The sequence below is a fragment of the Rutidosis leptorrhynchoides genome, chromosome 6 (assembly GCF_046630445.1).
Source record: "Rutidosis leptorrhynchoides isolate AG116_Rl617_1_P2 chromosome 6, CSIRO_AGI_Rlap_v1, whole genome shotgun sequence".
Classification (NCBI taxonomy): domain Eukaryota; kingdom Viridiplantae; phylum Streptophyta; class Magnoliopsida; order Asterales; family Asteraceae; genus Rutidosis; species Rutidosis leptorrhynchoides.
The window spans coordinates 81,160,100-81,177,499 of record NC_092338.1 but is presented as its reverse complement, the minus strand read 5'-3'; the positions used below and the strand labels follow the sequence as shown (position 1 = coordinate 81,177,499).

General features: G+C 31.8%; 1 protein-coding gene across 1 annotated transcript; it reads left to right on the top strand.

The window, feature by feature from the left end:
• The first annotated feature begins 12,742 nt into the window (after positions 1-12,742).
• Positions 12,743-17,081, top strand: LOC139852109 (ERBB-3 BINDING PROTEIN 1). Its single transcript, XM_071841333.1, has 10 exons — positions 12,743-12,873; positions 12,969-13,075; positions 13,613-13,697; positions 13,800-13,949; positions 14,028-14,181; positions 15,414-15,629; positions 15,715-15,851; positions 15,968-16,059; positions 16,286-16,465; positions 16,930-17,081. Exons 2-10 carry the CDS (start codon positions 12,982-12,984, stop codon positions 16,980-16,982), a joined length of 1,161 nt encoding a protein of 386 aa, XP_071697434.1. The 5' UTR covers positions 12,743-12,873; positions 12,969-12,981; the 3' UTR covers positions 16,983-17,081.
• The last annotated feature ends 319 nt before the right edge of the window (positions 17,082-17,400 follow it).

Here is a 17,400-nt window from a genome sequence, read left to right as displayed (position 1 = left end):
AGTACAAGATTCAAAACGCAAAGTACAAGATATTAAATTGTACGCAAGGACGTTCGAAAATCCGGAACCGGGACCAGAGTCAACTCTCAACGCTCGACGCAACGGACTAAAAATTACAAGTCAACTATGCACATAAATATAATATAATATATTTATATTTAAAACCGTCGGCAAGAAAGACTCCAAAAGGGACTAAGCTGTAATTTCAATCTCCGCGACTCGCGGAGTTTGAAGGCCAAAAATGCCGCGAGTCGCGGAGCCCCAAAAGTTGAAAATCCCTATAAAAGCAAACGAATTCTGATCGAAAAAGAACACCAAAAATCCATCCATCTCTCTATCTATATCGTAAAATATATATATATATATATTTATAATTTATATTTTAATTTTAATTATAATTCTAATAATAAGGGTATGTTAGCGAATGTTGTAAGGGTGTAAGTCGAAATTCTGTCCGTGTAACGCTACGCTATTTTTAATCATTGTAAGTTATGTTCAACCTTTTTATATTAATGTCTCGTAGCTAAGTTATTATTATGCTTATTTAAACTGAATTAATCATGATGTTGGGCTAATTACTAAAAATTGGGTAATTGGGCTTTGTACCATAACTAGGGTTTGGATAAAAGAACGACACTTGTGGAAATTAGACTATGGGCTATTAATGGGTTTTATATTAACTAAACAATACCTTGTTAATTTAATATACAAACTTATAATTTGACATATTTATATATAACCACATACGCTTAATCGGACACGATGGGCGGGATATTTATAAGTACGAATAATCGTTCATTTAACCGGACACGGGGATGGATTAATAGTCAATAGACTCATTAAAACAGGGGTGGATTACATTCAAGGGTAATTGGTGTAATTGTTAACAAAGAAGTAAAACCTTGGTTTACACGCAGTCGATAACCTGGTGTATTCATTAAACAAAGTATTAAAACCTTGTTACAATTCGAATCCCCAATTAGTTGGAATATTTGACTTCGGGAATAAGAATAATTTGACGAAGGCTTTCGCTCTTTATATTTATGACTGATGGACTATTATGGACAAATCCGTATGGACATATTAAATAATCCAGGACAAAGGACAATTAACCCATGGGCATAAAACTAAAATCAACACGTCAAACATCATGATTATGGAAGTTTAAATAAGCATAATTCTTTTATTTCATATTTAATTTCCTTTATTTTATATTTAATTGCACTTCTAATTATCGCATTTTTATTGTTATTGTATTTAATTGCACTTTTAATTATCGTACTTTTTAATTATCGCAAGTTTATTTTATCGCACTTTTATTATTCGCAATTTCATTATCATTATTTACTTTACGCTTTAATTTAAGTCTTGTATTTATTTTTATTATTTTACATTTGATTTTAACTGCGACTAAAGTTTTAAAATCGACAAACCGGTCATTAAACGGTAAAAACCCCCCTTTATAATAATAATATTACTTATATATATATTTGTATTTTTATAAAAGTAAACTAATATAGCGTTAAGCTTTGTTTAAAGATTTTCCTGTGGAACGAACCGGACTTACTAAAAACTACACTACTTTACGATTAGGTACACTGCCTATAAGTGTTGTAGCAAGGTTTAAGTATATCCATTCTATAAATAAATAAATATCTTGTGTAAAATTGTATCGTATTTAATAGTGTTTCCTGCTAAAATTAATAACTATTTTATACCACTCTGCTCAACCATAAATTATAAACGATTTACAACGGTTGATTACATCGCGAGGTACTTGACCTCTATATGATACATTTTACAAACATTGCATTCGTTTTTGAAAAGACAATCTTTCATTACATCGAAAGTTGACGGCATGCATACCATTTTATAATAAATCTAACTATAATTGACTTAATAATAATCTTGATGAACTCAACGACTTGAATGCAACATCTTTTGAAATATGTCATGAATGACTCCATGTAATATCTTTAAAATGAGCAAATGCACAGCGGAAGATTTCTTTCGTACCTGAGAATAAACATGCTTTAAAGTGTCAACCAAAAGGTTGGTGAGTTCATTAGTTTAACATAAATAATCATTTCATAATTTTAATAGACCACAAGATTTCATATTTTCATTTCTCATAAACATACGTCCCATGCATAGAGACAAAAATGCATTCATGGATTGAACACCTGGTAACCGACATTCACAATATGCATATAAGAATATCCCCATCATTTCGGGATCCTCCTTCAGACATGATATAAATTTCGAAGTACTAAAGCATCCGATACTTTGGATGGGGCTTGTTGGGCCCGATAAATCTATCTTTAGAGTTCGCGTCAATTAGGGTGTCTGTTCCCTAATTCTTAGATTACCAGACTTAATAAAAAGGGGCATATTCGATTTCGATCATTCAACCATATAATGTAATTTTGATTTCTTGTGTCTATTTCGTAAAACAGTTATAAAAGTTGCGCATGTATTCTCAGCCCAAAAATATAAAGGGTAAAAAGGCAAATGAAACTCACGCATATAAGTATTGTAAAACAGTTAATAAAGCATTTGCATGTATTCTCAGCCCAAAAACGTAAAGAGTAAAAAGGGCAAATGAAACTCACCTAATGTATTTTGTAGTAAAAATACATATGACTATACTGAAATATGCAGGGTCGGCCTCAGATTCACGAACCTATATCAATTATTTATATTAATACACATAATATCAATTAAACAAGTTTATATATTATTATTTTTGTAAAATTCTTACATAAATTTTTAGTATATACTTTGTTTGTATGCATTTTAATTTGTTTATCCAAACAGTAGTTCTATTATACTAAGTTATTATTAGTGAAAATAAATAATGATAATAACATTACTAATATACATATATTTATAATAACCCTATTAATGATAACAACAATGTTATTAATAATAGTATTTGTAAAAATATTAATTTTACTAGTTTATGGTAGTCGTGATATTACTGGTTTAATAATAATAATAATAATAATAATAATAATAATATTAATAATAGTAGTAGTAGTAGTATTAATAATAATAAATAATAATACTACCTTAAAAAGATACCAAATATGTCACAGCCAAGATTCGAACCCGCAACCTCTCGTTTAACAACTCCCTTCCCAACCATTGAACCGTTAATTTGTATCTATTTTAAACTGCCTGATTATTTCTTTATCATATGAAACGTTTTATCATTCTCATTATCATCAAATATCATATCATTCTCCATGATCATCATCATCGTACGTCCATTATCATTATCATTACTTAATCACTATCCTTGCAGTCCATACGCCTGATCTTGGCCCAATAGTACGGCCCAACTAATAAGACAAGTTCACGGCCCAATCACACAATGGAACATAGCCCAGCAGCAACCTTTTATTACTAAAAAGAAAATAAATGTCGTGGCTAAGTTTCGAACCTAGGACCTCTCACTCATCAACTCACCTCCTAATCGTTTGCTCTGCCTTGTTCTTTCTTAATTATATCAAACCTATCATTTATTTAACCTTTACTGTTTTTATCTTCTTCAAAAAAACAAGAGACCCAGAACTATTCACCATTTTTCCTTGCCATATCCTCTTCATCAAACAATCACCTTCGTGTTCATAATCATCGACATCATCATCAACTAATATTGTCATCTTCATTATTTCGGTACAGAAAAAGAAAAATATATATATATATATATATATATATATATATATATATATATATATATATATATATATATATATATATATATATATATATATATATATATATATATATATATATATGGGTTTGATGAATGTCGAGTAAAACAGTTTGCTGGATATCATTACTAACATTATCCTCGTTCATCATTCTTGTTACCATTCTTCTTCATTTCACAGTCTTCATCATTATTCCTCGTTAACAGAAGAAAAAAAAAATGAAGGTTCGATGGTGGTTTGAGGGTGGTATTGAGGTGACCGATGGTGGAGATAGTTATGGTGGTTCAAAGTGGTGAGCTGTAGGTGAACGTTCTTGGAGGTTGACAAAGGTGGTGAGCTGTAAGTAAAATATAAAAAGTTTTAAAATTTGACAAACAACTTCTAAATATATTATTAATAAGCCTAAAATTTATAAAACTCATTTTCGGATCACCGTTTATTTTAAAATCATATAAGTTCATTTTAGATTTGCTTAATATTAATCGGAACATCAAACGAGTATTACAATCATCTAATATTTATTTTTAATATACTTTATTTATATATAGAGATATATTTTAAATAATAATTATTATGATATCTTATTTTTATTTTATTAATTTTTAACAACATAGAATACTTCAAATTATTTTTCGAATTATTATTTATATACACATATACACATATCTATTTACAATTAAATGTTCGTGAATCGGTGAGCACAGTCAAAGGGTAATTGAATATATGAACACTGTTCCAACATTTTTAAGACTCAACATTACAGACTTTGCTTATCGTGTCGGAATCATATAAAGATTAAAATTTAAATTTGGTCAGAAATTCTCGGGTCATCACATAATGAGCGAAAGCATGTATCACATATCGTTCAAAGACCTAAGAAAAACATAGAAATCTGTCAACGAAAATGTTGGTGAAATCATAGGTTTAAGTAAGTAAGTAAGTACAAATGAACCACAAGATTTATAACATTGAAATAATATTAAACCATTCTAAAATTTGTTATCACGAGCACCCAATTATCAAGACTTAACTTTCCATCCATAGAACCCCATCACAATAGTGTTAGAACATACACTGTTTCTCAAAAATATATTTCATCCAATAACGGTAGCGAACCGTCCGAATGAGGGTTTGTCAAACCCATATGGCCATACAACATAAGTTCTCGCTTACACCCGGCAAGTGTAACTAATGATAATCGAATTGAGGATTTTGTTCTAACTCGTATGTAGAATGTTTGTTTTCGTACTTGTGTTCACTTTGTAAAATGAACGTTTGTGTTTTCTCATCCCAAATGTAAGTTTAAAAGAGTAAAGGTGGGACTATGATCTCACCTTAAGTGCACGAGTAATAAAGTACTTCACAAGTAAACGTGTGCAAGGACAATTGCTAGTCTTGACCTAAACAAGTAGGTTGTATCAATAACGGTAAACACGATGGGTGAAAGTTGTTCAATTAGTCCTATGGCTCGTTACGACTCGATTACATATAGCATGTGAATCACGTTGCCAAGTTTCATGCATGATTCAAATATAAAAGCATGTTAGGATGATTTCATAAGTATTCGGTTAAGTTTAAACAAAAGTCAACTTTGGTCAAGTCAAAGTCAACGAAAAAGTCAACACGTCCGGGTCGGGTCCCGATCTATTTTTCTGAGGTTTTTAATCATATATAAGCATGTTAGAACAAGTTATATGTTAATCGGAGGTGCGTAGCATAGTTAGAATTAAACGAAAAATGACCAAACGAAACAGTCCTTGGTAGTTCATCTGGACGGCGTCCAGATTGGCTGGACGTCGTCCAGATGTGAAGAGCTGGACGGCGTCCAGATGTTTGGACGGCGTCCCAACCAGTACCCAGGTCCTGTTTGCTGGAATTTCACAAGTGCACGAACCAAACTTCAAACAATCACAATTTATGATCCGCAAACAATCAAAACATGTATCTTATATCGTCGGAAAGGTATTTTGACGAGGAACACAACTAAACACATTTCATCAATCAAAACATCATTTGCAATATACAAACCAAGTTGAAAACTCGTTAAATGTTCACCATTAATGCTTTTAAGTTCATAAATGCACATTTATGATTCGGGAATTAAATGCATACATATTATACGCCGTTTCGTAGGTAATCATGCATACAATGCTAATATACCCTTACAACTAACCTTGCATAGCATTCAATGCGTTTAAATTCCCTTTTACTTCTATCAAACCCTAACCCAAAATCACAAAAATCAATAATCATGTTAATGAAGTGTTCTTAATCGACCTACACATCAAAATGAAGCTAGTGATGCTAGTAACACATTTAATACATGCACTTTTAACATTTAACAACATTTAAGCAACCAAATCACAAAATCAAACACACCAACTTTCAAGTTCATGCTAGTTACTTAAAATAACAAGATCGAGCATATAAATCACATATTCATGTTAGACTTGAGCCATAGACACTAATTAACACTTTTATAAGTCAAAATTACCAAGAACACAAAATCTAGTGTTTTTAGAAAGTTACCCAAATGCGATGAAATCAGTATGGAATCGAAGAGGAAGATGCAAGGATTCCAAATATGCAATTTGTTTTGTGAAACACTTGCTAGATCGAAAATGGATGATGAATCTTTGAATTGGTGTTTGAGAGAAAAAGTTGAAGTATTGAAAGAGAGAAAGAGTGAATGAATGGAGGAGGTGAGGTTGACCACTTTGACCTAGTCAAAACTTTGGTCATTTGGCAACATTGGTCCCTCAAGTTTAAAGGGGTGCGTGAATTACCTAAACGAGATAATTTAAAAACGCGTATTAATGGAAGGTGTTATAATTATATAACGGACTTTAGAATAAATAAACGGAAAGTAAACGAAAAAATACGAGATGTTACAATATGTATATGCATTTTAACTGAGTCGTTAAGTCATCGTTAGTTGTTACATGTAAGTGTTGTTTTGAAACCTTTAAGTTAACGATTTCGTTAAATGTAATTAATTCCATTATTATTATATCTAATGAGATGTTAAATTATTACATTATAATGATAACATGATGTACTAATATATCTTAATATGATATATAAATATTAAGACGTTATTACAATGATAATCGTTACGTATAGATATCGTTTTTAATTTCTTAAGTTAGTAGTCTTGTTTTATGTATAAGGTTCATTGTTAATATACATAATGAGATACTTATTTATCATAATCTCATGTTAACCATATATATGTCCATATATATATATATATATATATATATATATATATATATATATATATATATATATATATATATATATATATATATATATATATCATCCTATAGTTTTTACAAGTTTTTAACGTTCGTGAATCGCCGGTCAACATGGGTGGTCAATTGTCTATACGAAACTCATTTCAAATAATCAAGTCTTAACAAGTTTGATTGCTTAACATGTTGGAAACATTTAATCATGCAAATATAGTTTTCATTTAATATATATAATCATGGAAAAGTTCGGGTCACTACAATATTCATAAAAACTAATTTGTCATCGTATACTAGCACCAGGACAGTAGTACTATAATCTGTTTGATGGATAGGTTATTGCATTGAAAAAAATTTGGGGTGATTTTTCTATTGATGTGTGACTTGCAAGAAAAACTTGACAGGAGCATTCCTAAACATGACGGGCTTTTTTAGATTAACACAATGTCACATCACTATTTTTTCCTCATTTCCTTTCTATTACTAACTCATCAAATATCACTCCCAAACATCACATCATTCCTCAACCATTCAAAATTACTCTGTAATTAGTTAAACCACATTACAAATCTAAAAGCAAAATGATAATTGAGAATTGCTCTAACAAAAATTTGATAATTGTGTTTACTTCCTTCTTTAATAACAATCTAATCCGAAATGATTGCAAACCGACCTGCCGCATCTTAGGCAGATGTGCTGCATCTGGCACCGAATCTCTTCTTTCTCTTGTACATGTCATGCGTCGAATCAGAGGTATGCGGCGCATCCCAAATCTTTGTAAAAGTTCTTCAGATGGAACACAATGGAATGCGGTGCATCTAAGGAGATGTGCAACATCCAAGCTGAAATGTCCCGTTCTTATTGATTAAAAACGTTCCATATTAATTGATTTCGTTACGAGGTTTTGACCTCTATATGAGATGTTTTTCAAAGACTGCATTCATTTTTAAAACAAACCATAACCTTTATTTCATAGATAAAGGTTTTAAAAAGCTTTACGTAGATTATCAAATAATGATAATCTAAAATATCCTGTTTACACACGACCATTACATAATGGTTTACAATACAAATATGTTACAACAAAATAAGTTTCTTGAATGCAGTTTTTACACAATATCATACAAGCATGGACTCCAAATCTCGTCCTTATTTAAGTATGCGACAGCGGAAGCTCTTAATAATCACCTGAGAATAAACATGCTTAAAACGTCACCAAAAATGTTGGTGAGTTATAGGTTTAACCTATATATATCAAATCATAATAATAGACCGCAAGATTTCATATTTCAATACACATCCCATACATAGAGATAAAAATCATTCATATGGTGAACACCTGGTAACCGACATTAACAAGATGTATATATAAGAATATCCCCATCATTCCGGGACACCCTTCGGATATGATATAAATTTCGAAGTACTAAAGCATCCGGTACTTTGGATGGGGTTTGTTAGGCCCAATAGATCTATCTTTAGGATTCGCGTCAATTAGGGTGTCTGTTCCCTAATTCTTAGATTACCAGACTTAATAAAAAGGGGCATATTCGATTTCGATAATTCAACCATAGAATGTAGTTTCACGTACTTGTGTCTATTTTGTAAATCATTTATAAAACCTGCATGTATTCTCATCCCAAAAATATTAGATTTTAAAAGTGGGACTATAACTCACTTTCACAGATTTTTACTTCGTCGGGAAGTAAGACTTGGCCACTGGTTGATTCACGAACCTATAACAATATATACATATATATCAAAGTATGTTCAAAATATATTTACAACACTTTTAATATATTTTGATGTTTTAAGTTTATTAAGTCAGCTGTCCTCGTTAGTAACCTACAACTAGTTGTCCACAGTTAGATGTACAGAAATAAATCGATAAATATTATCTTGAATCAATCCACGACCCAGTGTATACGTATCTCAGTATTGATCACAACTCAAACTATATATATTTTGGAATCAACCTCAACCCTGTATAGCTAACTCTAACATTCACATATAGAGTGTCTATGGTTGTTCCGAAATATATATAGATGTGTCGACATGATAGGTCGAAACATTGTATACGTGTCTATGGTATCTCAAGATTACATAATATACAATACAAGTTGATTAAGTTATGGTTGGAATAGATTTGTTACCAATTTTCACGTAGCTAAAATGAGAAAAATTATCCAATCTTGTTTTACCCATAACTTCTTCATTTTAAATCCGTTTTGAGTGAATCAAATTGCTATGGTTTCATATTGAACTCTATTTTATGAATCTAAACAGAAAAAGTATAGTTTTATAGTCGGAAAAATAAGTTACAAGTCGTTTTTGTAAAGGTAGTCATTTCAGTCGAAAAAAACGACGTCTAGATGACCATTTTAGAAAACATACTTCCACTTTGAGTTTAATCATAATTTTTGGATATAGTTTCATGTTCATAATAAAAATCATTTTCTCAGAATAACAACTTTTAAATCAAAGTTTATCATAGTTTTTAATTAACTAACCCAAAACAGCCAGCGGTGTTACTACGACGGCGTAAATCCGATTTTACGGTGTTTTTCGTGTTTCCAGGTTTTAAATCATTAAGTTAGCATATCATATAGATATAGAACATGTGTTTAGTTAATTTTAAAATTCAAGTTAGAAGGATTAACTTTTGTTTGCGAACAAGTTTAGAATTAACTAAACTATGTTCTAGTGATTACAAGTTTAAACCTTCGAATAAGATAGCTTTATATGTATGAATTGAATGATGTTATGAACATCATTACTATCTTAAGTTCCTTGGATAAACCTACTGGAAAAGAGAAAAATGGATCTAGCTTCAACGGATCCTTGGATGGCTCGAAGTTCTTGAAGCAGAATCATGACACGAAAACAAGTTCAAGTAAGATCATCACTTGAAATAAGATTGTTATAGTTATAGAAATTGAACCAAAGTTTGAATATGATTATTACCTTGTATTAGAATGATAACCTACTGTAAGAAACAAAGATTTCTTGAGGTTAGATGATCACCTTAAAAGATTGGAAGTGAGCTAGCAAACTTGAAAGTATTCTTGATTTTATGTAACTAGAACTTGTAAAATATATGAAGAACACTTAGAACTTGAAGATAGAACTTGAGAGAGATCAATTAGATGAATAAAATTGAAGAATGAAAGTGGTTGTAGGTGTTTTTGGTCATTGGTGTATGGATTAGATATAAAGGATATGTAATTTTATTTTCATGTAAATAAGTCATGAATGATTACTCATATTTTTGTAATTTTATGAGATATTTCATGCTAGTTGCCAAATGATGGTTCCCACATGTGTTAGGTGACTCACATGGGCTGCTAAGAGCTGATCATTGGAGTGTATATACCAATAGTACGTACATCTAAAAGCTGTGTATTGTACGAGTACGAATACGGGTGCATACGAGTAGAATTGTTGATGAAACTGAACGAGGATGTAATTGTAAGCATTTTTGTTAAGTAGAAGTATTTTGATAAATGTCTTGAAGTCTTTCAAAAGTGTATGAATACATATAAAAACACTACATGTATATACATTTTAACTGAGTCGTTAAGTCATCGTTAGTCGTTACATGTAAATGTTGTTTTGAAACCTTTAGGTTAACGATCTTGTTGAATGTTGTTAACCCATTGTTTATTATAACAAATGAGACATTAAATTGTTATATTATCATGATATTATGATATATAATATATCTCAGTATGATGTATATACAGTTAAATGTCGTTACAACGATAATCGTTACATATATGTCTCGTTTCGAAATCATTAAGTTAGTAGTCTTATTTTTACATATGTATTTCATTGTTAATACACTTAATAATATATTTACTTATCATTTAACATAATTAACCAAGTGTATCAATATCTTAATATGATTCATATGTACCTAGTAAGACGTTGTTATAACGATAATCGTTATATATATCGTTTTCGAGTTTCTTAAATTAATAGTCTCATTTTTATGTATATAACACATTGTTAAAATACCTAATGAGATACATACTTATAATAAAAACATGTTAACTATATATATAACCATATATATGTCATCGTATAGTTTTTACAAGTTTTAACATTCGTGAATCACCGGTCAACTTGGGTGGTCAATTGTCTATATGAAACATATTTCAATTAATCAAGTCTTAACAAGTTTGATTGCTTAACATGTTGGAAACATTTAATCATGTAAATATCAATCTCAATTAATATATATAAACATGGAAAAGTTCGGGTCACTACACAAGCTTAGAAGGTGCATTTGGGACTATTTTAACACTTAGAAATCCGTAACACCTCCTGGAACGAAACTTTCAATGCACATATTATTCGTACGAACTCAACACCAATGTAACCGCAATAATCATAATAATGTAACAATGGAGAAACGTTGGTGTGCCATCCATAACTATTCCTTATCGTTTAGGAAAGCGGCACAACAATTACATGTGCTAACATCGATTATTCTTATGATATAGAATGGGATACACCAGTGAAAGAAGAATCGTGATTTAATCCCCACATGACTTAAGGTAATGAAATGGGACATCCACAGTAAATCCTCAGTTTTAGAATTGCGACACGATACAAGTATCAAGCTCTAACAATATTACTCCGGGTTAAAAGGAGCAAGATGAACAAGATACATTATTTTCAGGATAAAAATGCAAAATAATTAATTTTACCGGTTCAACGGGTAACCGATCATATTTTATTTACATTGACATACATTTTAATATTTTATAACCTACAATTTTATTTTTTAAGGTATATAGCCTACATCAAATAAAACTAAAACTAAATGACCTATTTGTAGCGTTAATAATTAATAAAATTTCACGTACTTTTCATCTCAATATTTTTTTTTTTTTCATTTCGATCTACAAACTTGAAAATAACTATTATTTCAAATCAGTATGTCTCATTCCATTTCTACTAAAGAATAAGAGAATGCAAATATAAATGTTCTAAAACTCTTTTCCATCAACTGATTAATGAAACAAACAATTATACCTTACCTCTTTTTATCAAAGAGTGATTAAAAAAGGTGAAATTGTTCAAAATACACTTTTTTTAAGGCTTCAAACAAAATATATATTTTTTTTAAAAATTGTCTTTTTACACCATTCGGTAGACGGAATTTATGTCTACCACCTTTATCTGTCGTCTACTACCATTTTTACAAAGTAGTAGACAGTAACAACAAGGTAGTAGACAGTGAGAACAAAGCAGTAGACAGCCAATTAAAAGGTAGCTGACCGTCTACTGCCTTGTTGTTATTGTCTACTACCTTGTTGTAGGTGTCGACACCAATAATACATATCAGTCGACACCTACAACAAGGTAGTAGACAGTAACAACAAGGCAGTAGACGGTCAGCTACCTTGTAATTGGCTGTCTACTGCTTTGTTCTCACTGTCTACTACCTTGTTGTTACTGTCTACTACTTTGTCAAAATGGTAGTAGACGACAGATAAAGGTGGTAGACAAAAATCCAGTCTACCGAATGGTGTAAAAAGACAATTTTTTTTTTAAAAAGTATATTTTGTTTGAAGTCTTAAAAAAGTGTATTTTAATCAATTTCCCTTAAAAAAAAAAAAAAAATGCAACAAAGGGACGAGAAAAAAACATACCATTAAGTATTCAAGTCACGGGCCCAATTTTCTTAACCGGGTCACAGTTAGCCCGACTTGCCATCTGACGTGTCATCGAAGAAGTAAACCCTAATAAACTCGGTAACCGAAACACTACTATTTCTCTATATAATACGCACCGCCGACACTCAAACCCTAACGTTTCACACATACTATTTCGACTCCCTTTTCATTCTCATAAAACCCTAATTTCACATCATTCAATCAGCAGCTTAATTTCATGTAACTCCTTTTATTCCAAATTATGAATTTCGTTAATTTTTGTGTTTGTTAATAATACTAATATGTTTACTGATTTTTTTTAAATTAAATTGTAGATATCCGAAGAAAATGTCAGACGATGAAAGAGGGGAAGAGAAGGAGCTGGATCTTTCATCACCAGAAGTTGTAACTAAATATAAATCTGCAGCTGAGATTGTTAACAGTTAATATTTTCTCTCTTTTTTTTTATATATTTATTTAATTATGTGTGATTTTGGGGTACATTTATTTAGGGTTTTTTGTTTTTTATTTATCAATAACTCTGTAACTTACAAATTTCAGATATTTGCGTGATTCATAATTGATCGTGTTACTGGATTGTCAAAAAAGTAATGCTTGCTATTGAGCTTGATATAATAAGGAATTGAAGTGACTTAGTTTTTGTAATTGACTTGGTTTTTTTAATTTTATTATTAGTACATTTTTTGAATTTTTATAAATGTATAAATTGATGATCTCGGACTTTTAGTTTATGTTAAGATTGATTGAATTTGCATCTGTAAGCCATAAAGATAGATTTAAACTAAATTCAGCTGTGCACAAGAGAATATGTGGATCAATGACTCTAGTGTTTGTTTTTCTGCTGCATGTTCATTACAATGATTTGCTTGAATTCTTTATTTTAAATTCTTTATTTGCTTTATGAGTATTAATTAAGGGAGTTTCACTCATAGTAGCTAATTAATTTAAAATTATACAGAGGCCTTGCAGCTGGTTTTGTCAGAATGCAAACCGGAAGCCAAGATTGTTGATATTTGTGAGAAGGGAGATTCTTACATCAGAGAGTAAGTTCATATTATTATGTAATGAATTTAATTGTGTATATGAACGATTTTATAGCCGTTGTTGTCAGGTGTGATATCTCGTTTTTTTTATATAAAATATAGGCAAACTGGGAGTATGTACAAGAATGTTAAAAAGAAGATTGAAAGGGGTGTTGCATTTCCCACATGTTTGTCTGTGAATAACACAGTATGTCATTACTCCCCGCTTGCAAGTGACACGACGGTGTTGAAAGAAGGCGACATTCTGAAAATGTAAGCGTAATATTAGTTATATAGGCTTCTATGATTTTTTTGTTTGATTACTAAGTAATGTTGTCTGTGTGGTTTCAGTGACATGGGGTGTCATATAGACGGTTTCATTGCTGTGGTGGGCCACACTCACGTTCTTCAGCAAGGGCCTGTAACGGGTCGGGCAGCTGATGTCATCACAGCTGCAAATACTGCTGCTGAAGTTGCTTTGAGACTTGTGAAGCCTGGAAAGAAGGTAATTCAGCTTAGCTGTTTTAACTTGCATGTACTTGTTATATATATTTGGATGCTTGATACCTTCTTTGCATTGTTTTTTTTTTGCCATGCATCCTAAATTAGCTTTTGTTGAATAATAAGTAGCTTATAGTTGCTAAAACATAGTGATTTTCATTATTATTATTATTTTTGATTTTATTTATTTCTTCTTTTTGGGTAGAGTTTTGCTGTTAATTGGTACCTTTGTCTCACCCAATAAACATTGTATTTTTTTCGAGGCAACTTTGCCGAGGTTATCACTTTAATGCTGGTTTCCTCTTTTTCCCTGTTGCCTACATCGAACTGCCTTGATCTTGGATTTTTATGTGCAACTATTGTATTGGTTGCTCATGCACCTTGTGAGCACATATCTGTTTTTTTAAATGTGTCTTATATCAGTTAAGTTTATGATGTATGATATTCTCATGAAGGTCATTGGTTTTTGTGATCTACATGTGGTTGAATGTGTATTTTAGAGTCTTAAGATGGGGCAACTTTGCCGAGGTGATCACAATTGATTTCCTCTTTTTCCCTGTTGCCTATATTGATTTTGGCTTGATCTTGGGTGTCATTACATTCACCAATTCAATTGGTTGGTTGTACCCATTTTGAGTCTATATTCCTAAAATATGTTTTCTTGTTTATATTGACTTTGGCTTGATCTCGTATTTCAGTCGGTGTTTCTCAAGAAAAACTCAAACCTCGTTTTAATTTGCGGATGCTTTTAAGAGTGAGTCAGAACATGATGTTTCTAAATGATGTTATATTTATTGGCTATGGAGTTGCTCCTATGATGCTTATTATAGTCATAGTTACACTGATAGAATTTCATGTTCACTTTTTTGTTGTTGGTTTTAATATATTTGCCAAGTTCTGTATATCTGACACATCAAATACTAGTGTCCTTGTTTATATTTCTTTTCTTTTTTTGTAATATATGTCTGCCGATTTCACCTCATTTGTTAATCTGGTCTTGAACCCTCAGTATTACATGCTCAAATACACATCAATTTTAGATGACCAATTTCTAAATGATGAATACTTATTGAAAGCTATGGGAGACTATTCCATATGTTGCTTTTGTCATAGTTACTCTGATGGATGTTTTTTGAACAATCTTTTGTGTTTGCATCTGATTTGTCATTCGGATTCAGGTTTTTTGTTGCTTCATTATTAGTTTTACTAATTTTTGATATCTTTTTGTTGATTCAGAACCAAGAGGTGACAGAAGCCATTCAAAAGGTTGCTGCTGCATACGATTGCAAAATCGTCGAAGGCGTTCTCAGCCATCAATTGAAACAATTCGTGATCGATGGTAATAAAGTTGTTTTGAGTGTCACAAATCCCGAAACCAGAGTCGAAGATGCCGAGTTTGAGGAGAATGAAGTGTATGCAATTGACATTGTTGCGAGCACTGGAGATGGCAAGGTGATTATTACTCATTTAATCTTTTTTTAAGTTCTCTTTTGTTTAGGCCCGAGGCTTATTGAATGTTTTCTTGATGGTTTTGTAGCCACGATTGTTAGATGAAAGACAGACCACAGTTTATAAAAGAGCTGTTGATCAGAGTTATCAGTTGAAAATGAAAGCATCTCGGTTTATTTACAGTGAAATATGTCAAAATTTTCCCATCATGCCATTCTCAGCTAGGTATTGTTTTTGTTTTTTTTATCTTTTTTTTGATGTTTTTCTATTAATGTATGTTTTTATTATGCATTTTGGTATATATACAATTCATTTAAAGTATAAACATGGGTTGGCGACAGGGCTTTGGAGGAGAAACGGGCACGGTTAGGATTGGTTGAATGTGTTAGCCATGATCTTCTGCAACCTTACCCTGTTCTTCATGAAAAGCCTGGTAACAGCAATTTTTTGTAATTTTAATTTAATGTTCTCATTTTAACAAAATTTGATTGTACTTGATAGTTGATACTAGTTGCTACGTTAAAAAAGAATGGCAACAGGCGTTTTGGGTCAATCTTGCTTGATGAATGCCAAATGACCTGTCACACCATCTCCATGTGACATGTTACCTACTGATATTAATGGTTGTGTGATCAATTTATCTGATTTTTGGTTGACAGGTGATTTTGTTGCGCATATAAAGTTCACTGTTCTTCTGATGCCTAATGGGTCTGACCGCATAACCTCACATGCACTTCAAGATTTGCAGCCAACTAAAACAGTTGATGACCCAGAAATCAAAGCATGGTTATCTTTGCCTGTAAAGACAAAAAAGAAAGGTGGAGGCAAGAAGAAGAAAGGTAAAAGTTTAATACTTTATTGGCACATGGTGCATAATGTCTTCTAATGTGTGACCCTTAAAAAACCCCGATGGGAAAACCTGATGCCCGATATATTTGGGCCAGGTTCGGGCCGGGTAAATGGCTCTAGGGCTGGGTATGGGGGTGGATTTTTTATTTAGCGGGTTTCGGTTCGGTGATGGTTTTAGCCATAAACCTGATAACCCGGCCCGTATACCCGGAAAAGACTTTAATACCCGTGGGAAACCTCGTTTACTCGATAGTTCGTAAGTAACTTGGGATCCGAATAACCGTGGAGAAACTGTTTACCTGCTAGTTAGTAATTAAATGGGGATCCAACGGGGTCCGGATTTGGTACAGTTTTTTAAGTGGGTCCGGGTTGGGGATTACCTAAATCTGGCACAAACCCAGCCCGATGCTATCCCTAGACTCGTGACATTGATCTTGTTGTTCAATATTATCAGGAAAGCGTCTTGAGAAAGGTGAAGGTGAGGGTGAACCAATGGAAGAAGTGTGAAATGGTGGGATCACAAGGATAAGGATGATGAGCAGACTGGAAATTTTAATATTTAGTTTGATAGATGTTAAAATCCAATTTTGTTGTCTACCCTTGTATTAGAGTAATGATTATATATGCTCAAGATTTGTTTTTAGAAGCATGTACACATGGTTAACTTTCTTCATATACGTTTGCCTTATAAAAAAAATGGGAAGTAGAAATGGAGTGTTCTATTTTGAAACTTCAATTAGCTGAATGCTGTTATCATGTCCTTCTAACTGCAGTTTTTAAAGTGTTGCTGTCAAAGTGTTAGTACTGGGTTAGAACTGTTTATAGCCGGTTTAGAACTGATATTTTTCAAAATTCAAGAACTGGCGAAACTGGTTCGGTCATAAAAACCAGTTTTGGTTGTACTTCTCTAAAACCCGGTACCATT

Excerpts from the sequence above, each read along its gene's own strand:
- LOC139852109 (XM_071841333.1), top strand. The coding sequence starts at position 12,982 with ATGTCAGACGATGAAAGAGGGGAAGAGAAGGAGCTGGATCTTTCATCA. Across the intron at positions 14,182-15,413 it reads TTGTGAAGCCTGGAAAGAAG|AACCAAGAGGTGACAGAAGC; the intron begins GTAATTCAGCTT and ends TTGTTGATTCAG. Across the intron at positions 16,466-16,929 it reads TGGAGGCAAGAAGAAGAAAG|GAAAGCGTCTTGAGAAAGGT; the intron begins GTAAAAGTTTAA and ends CAATATTATCAG.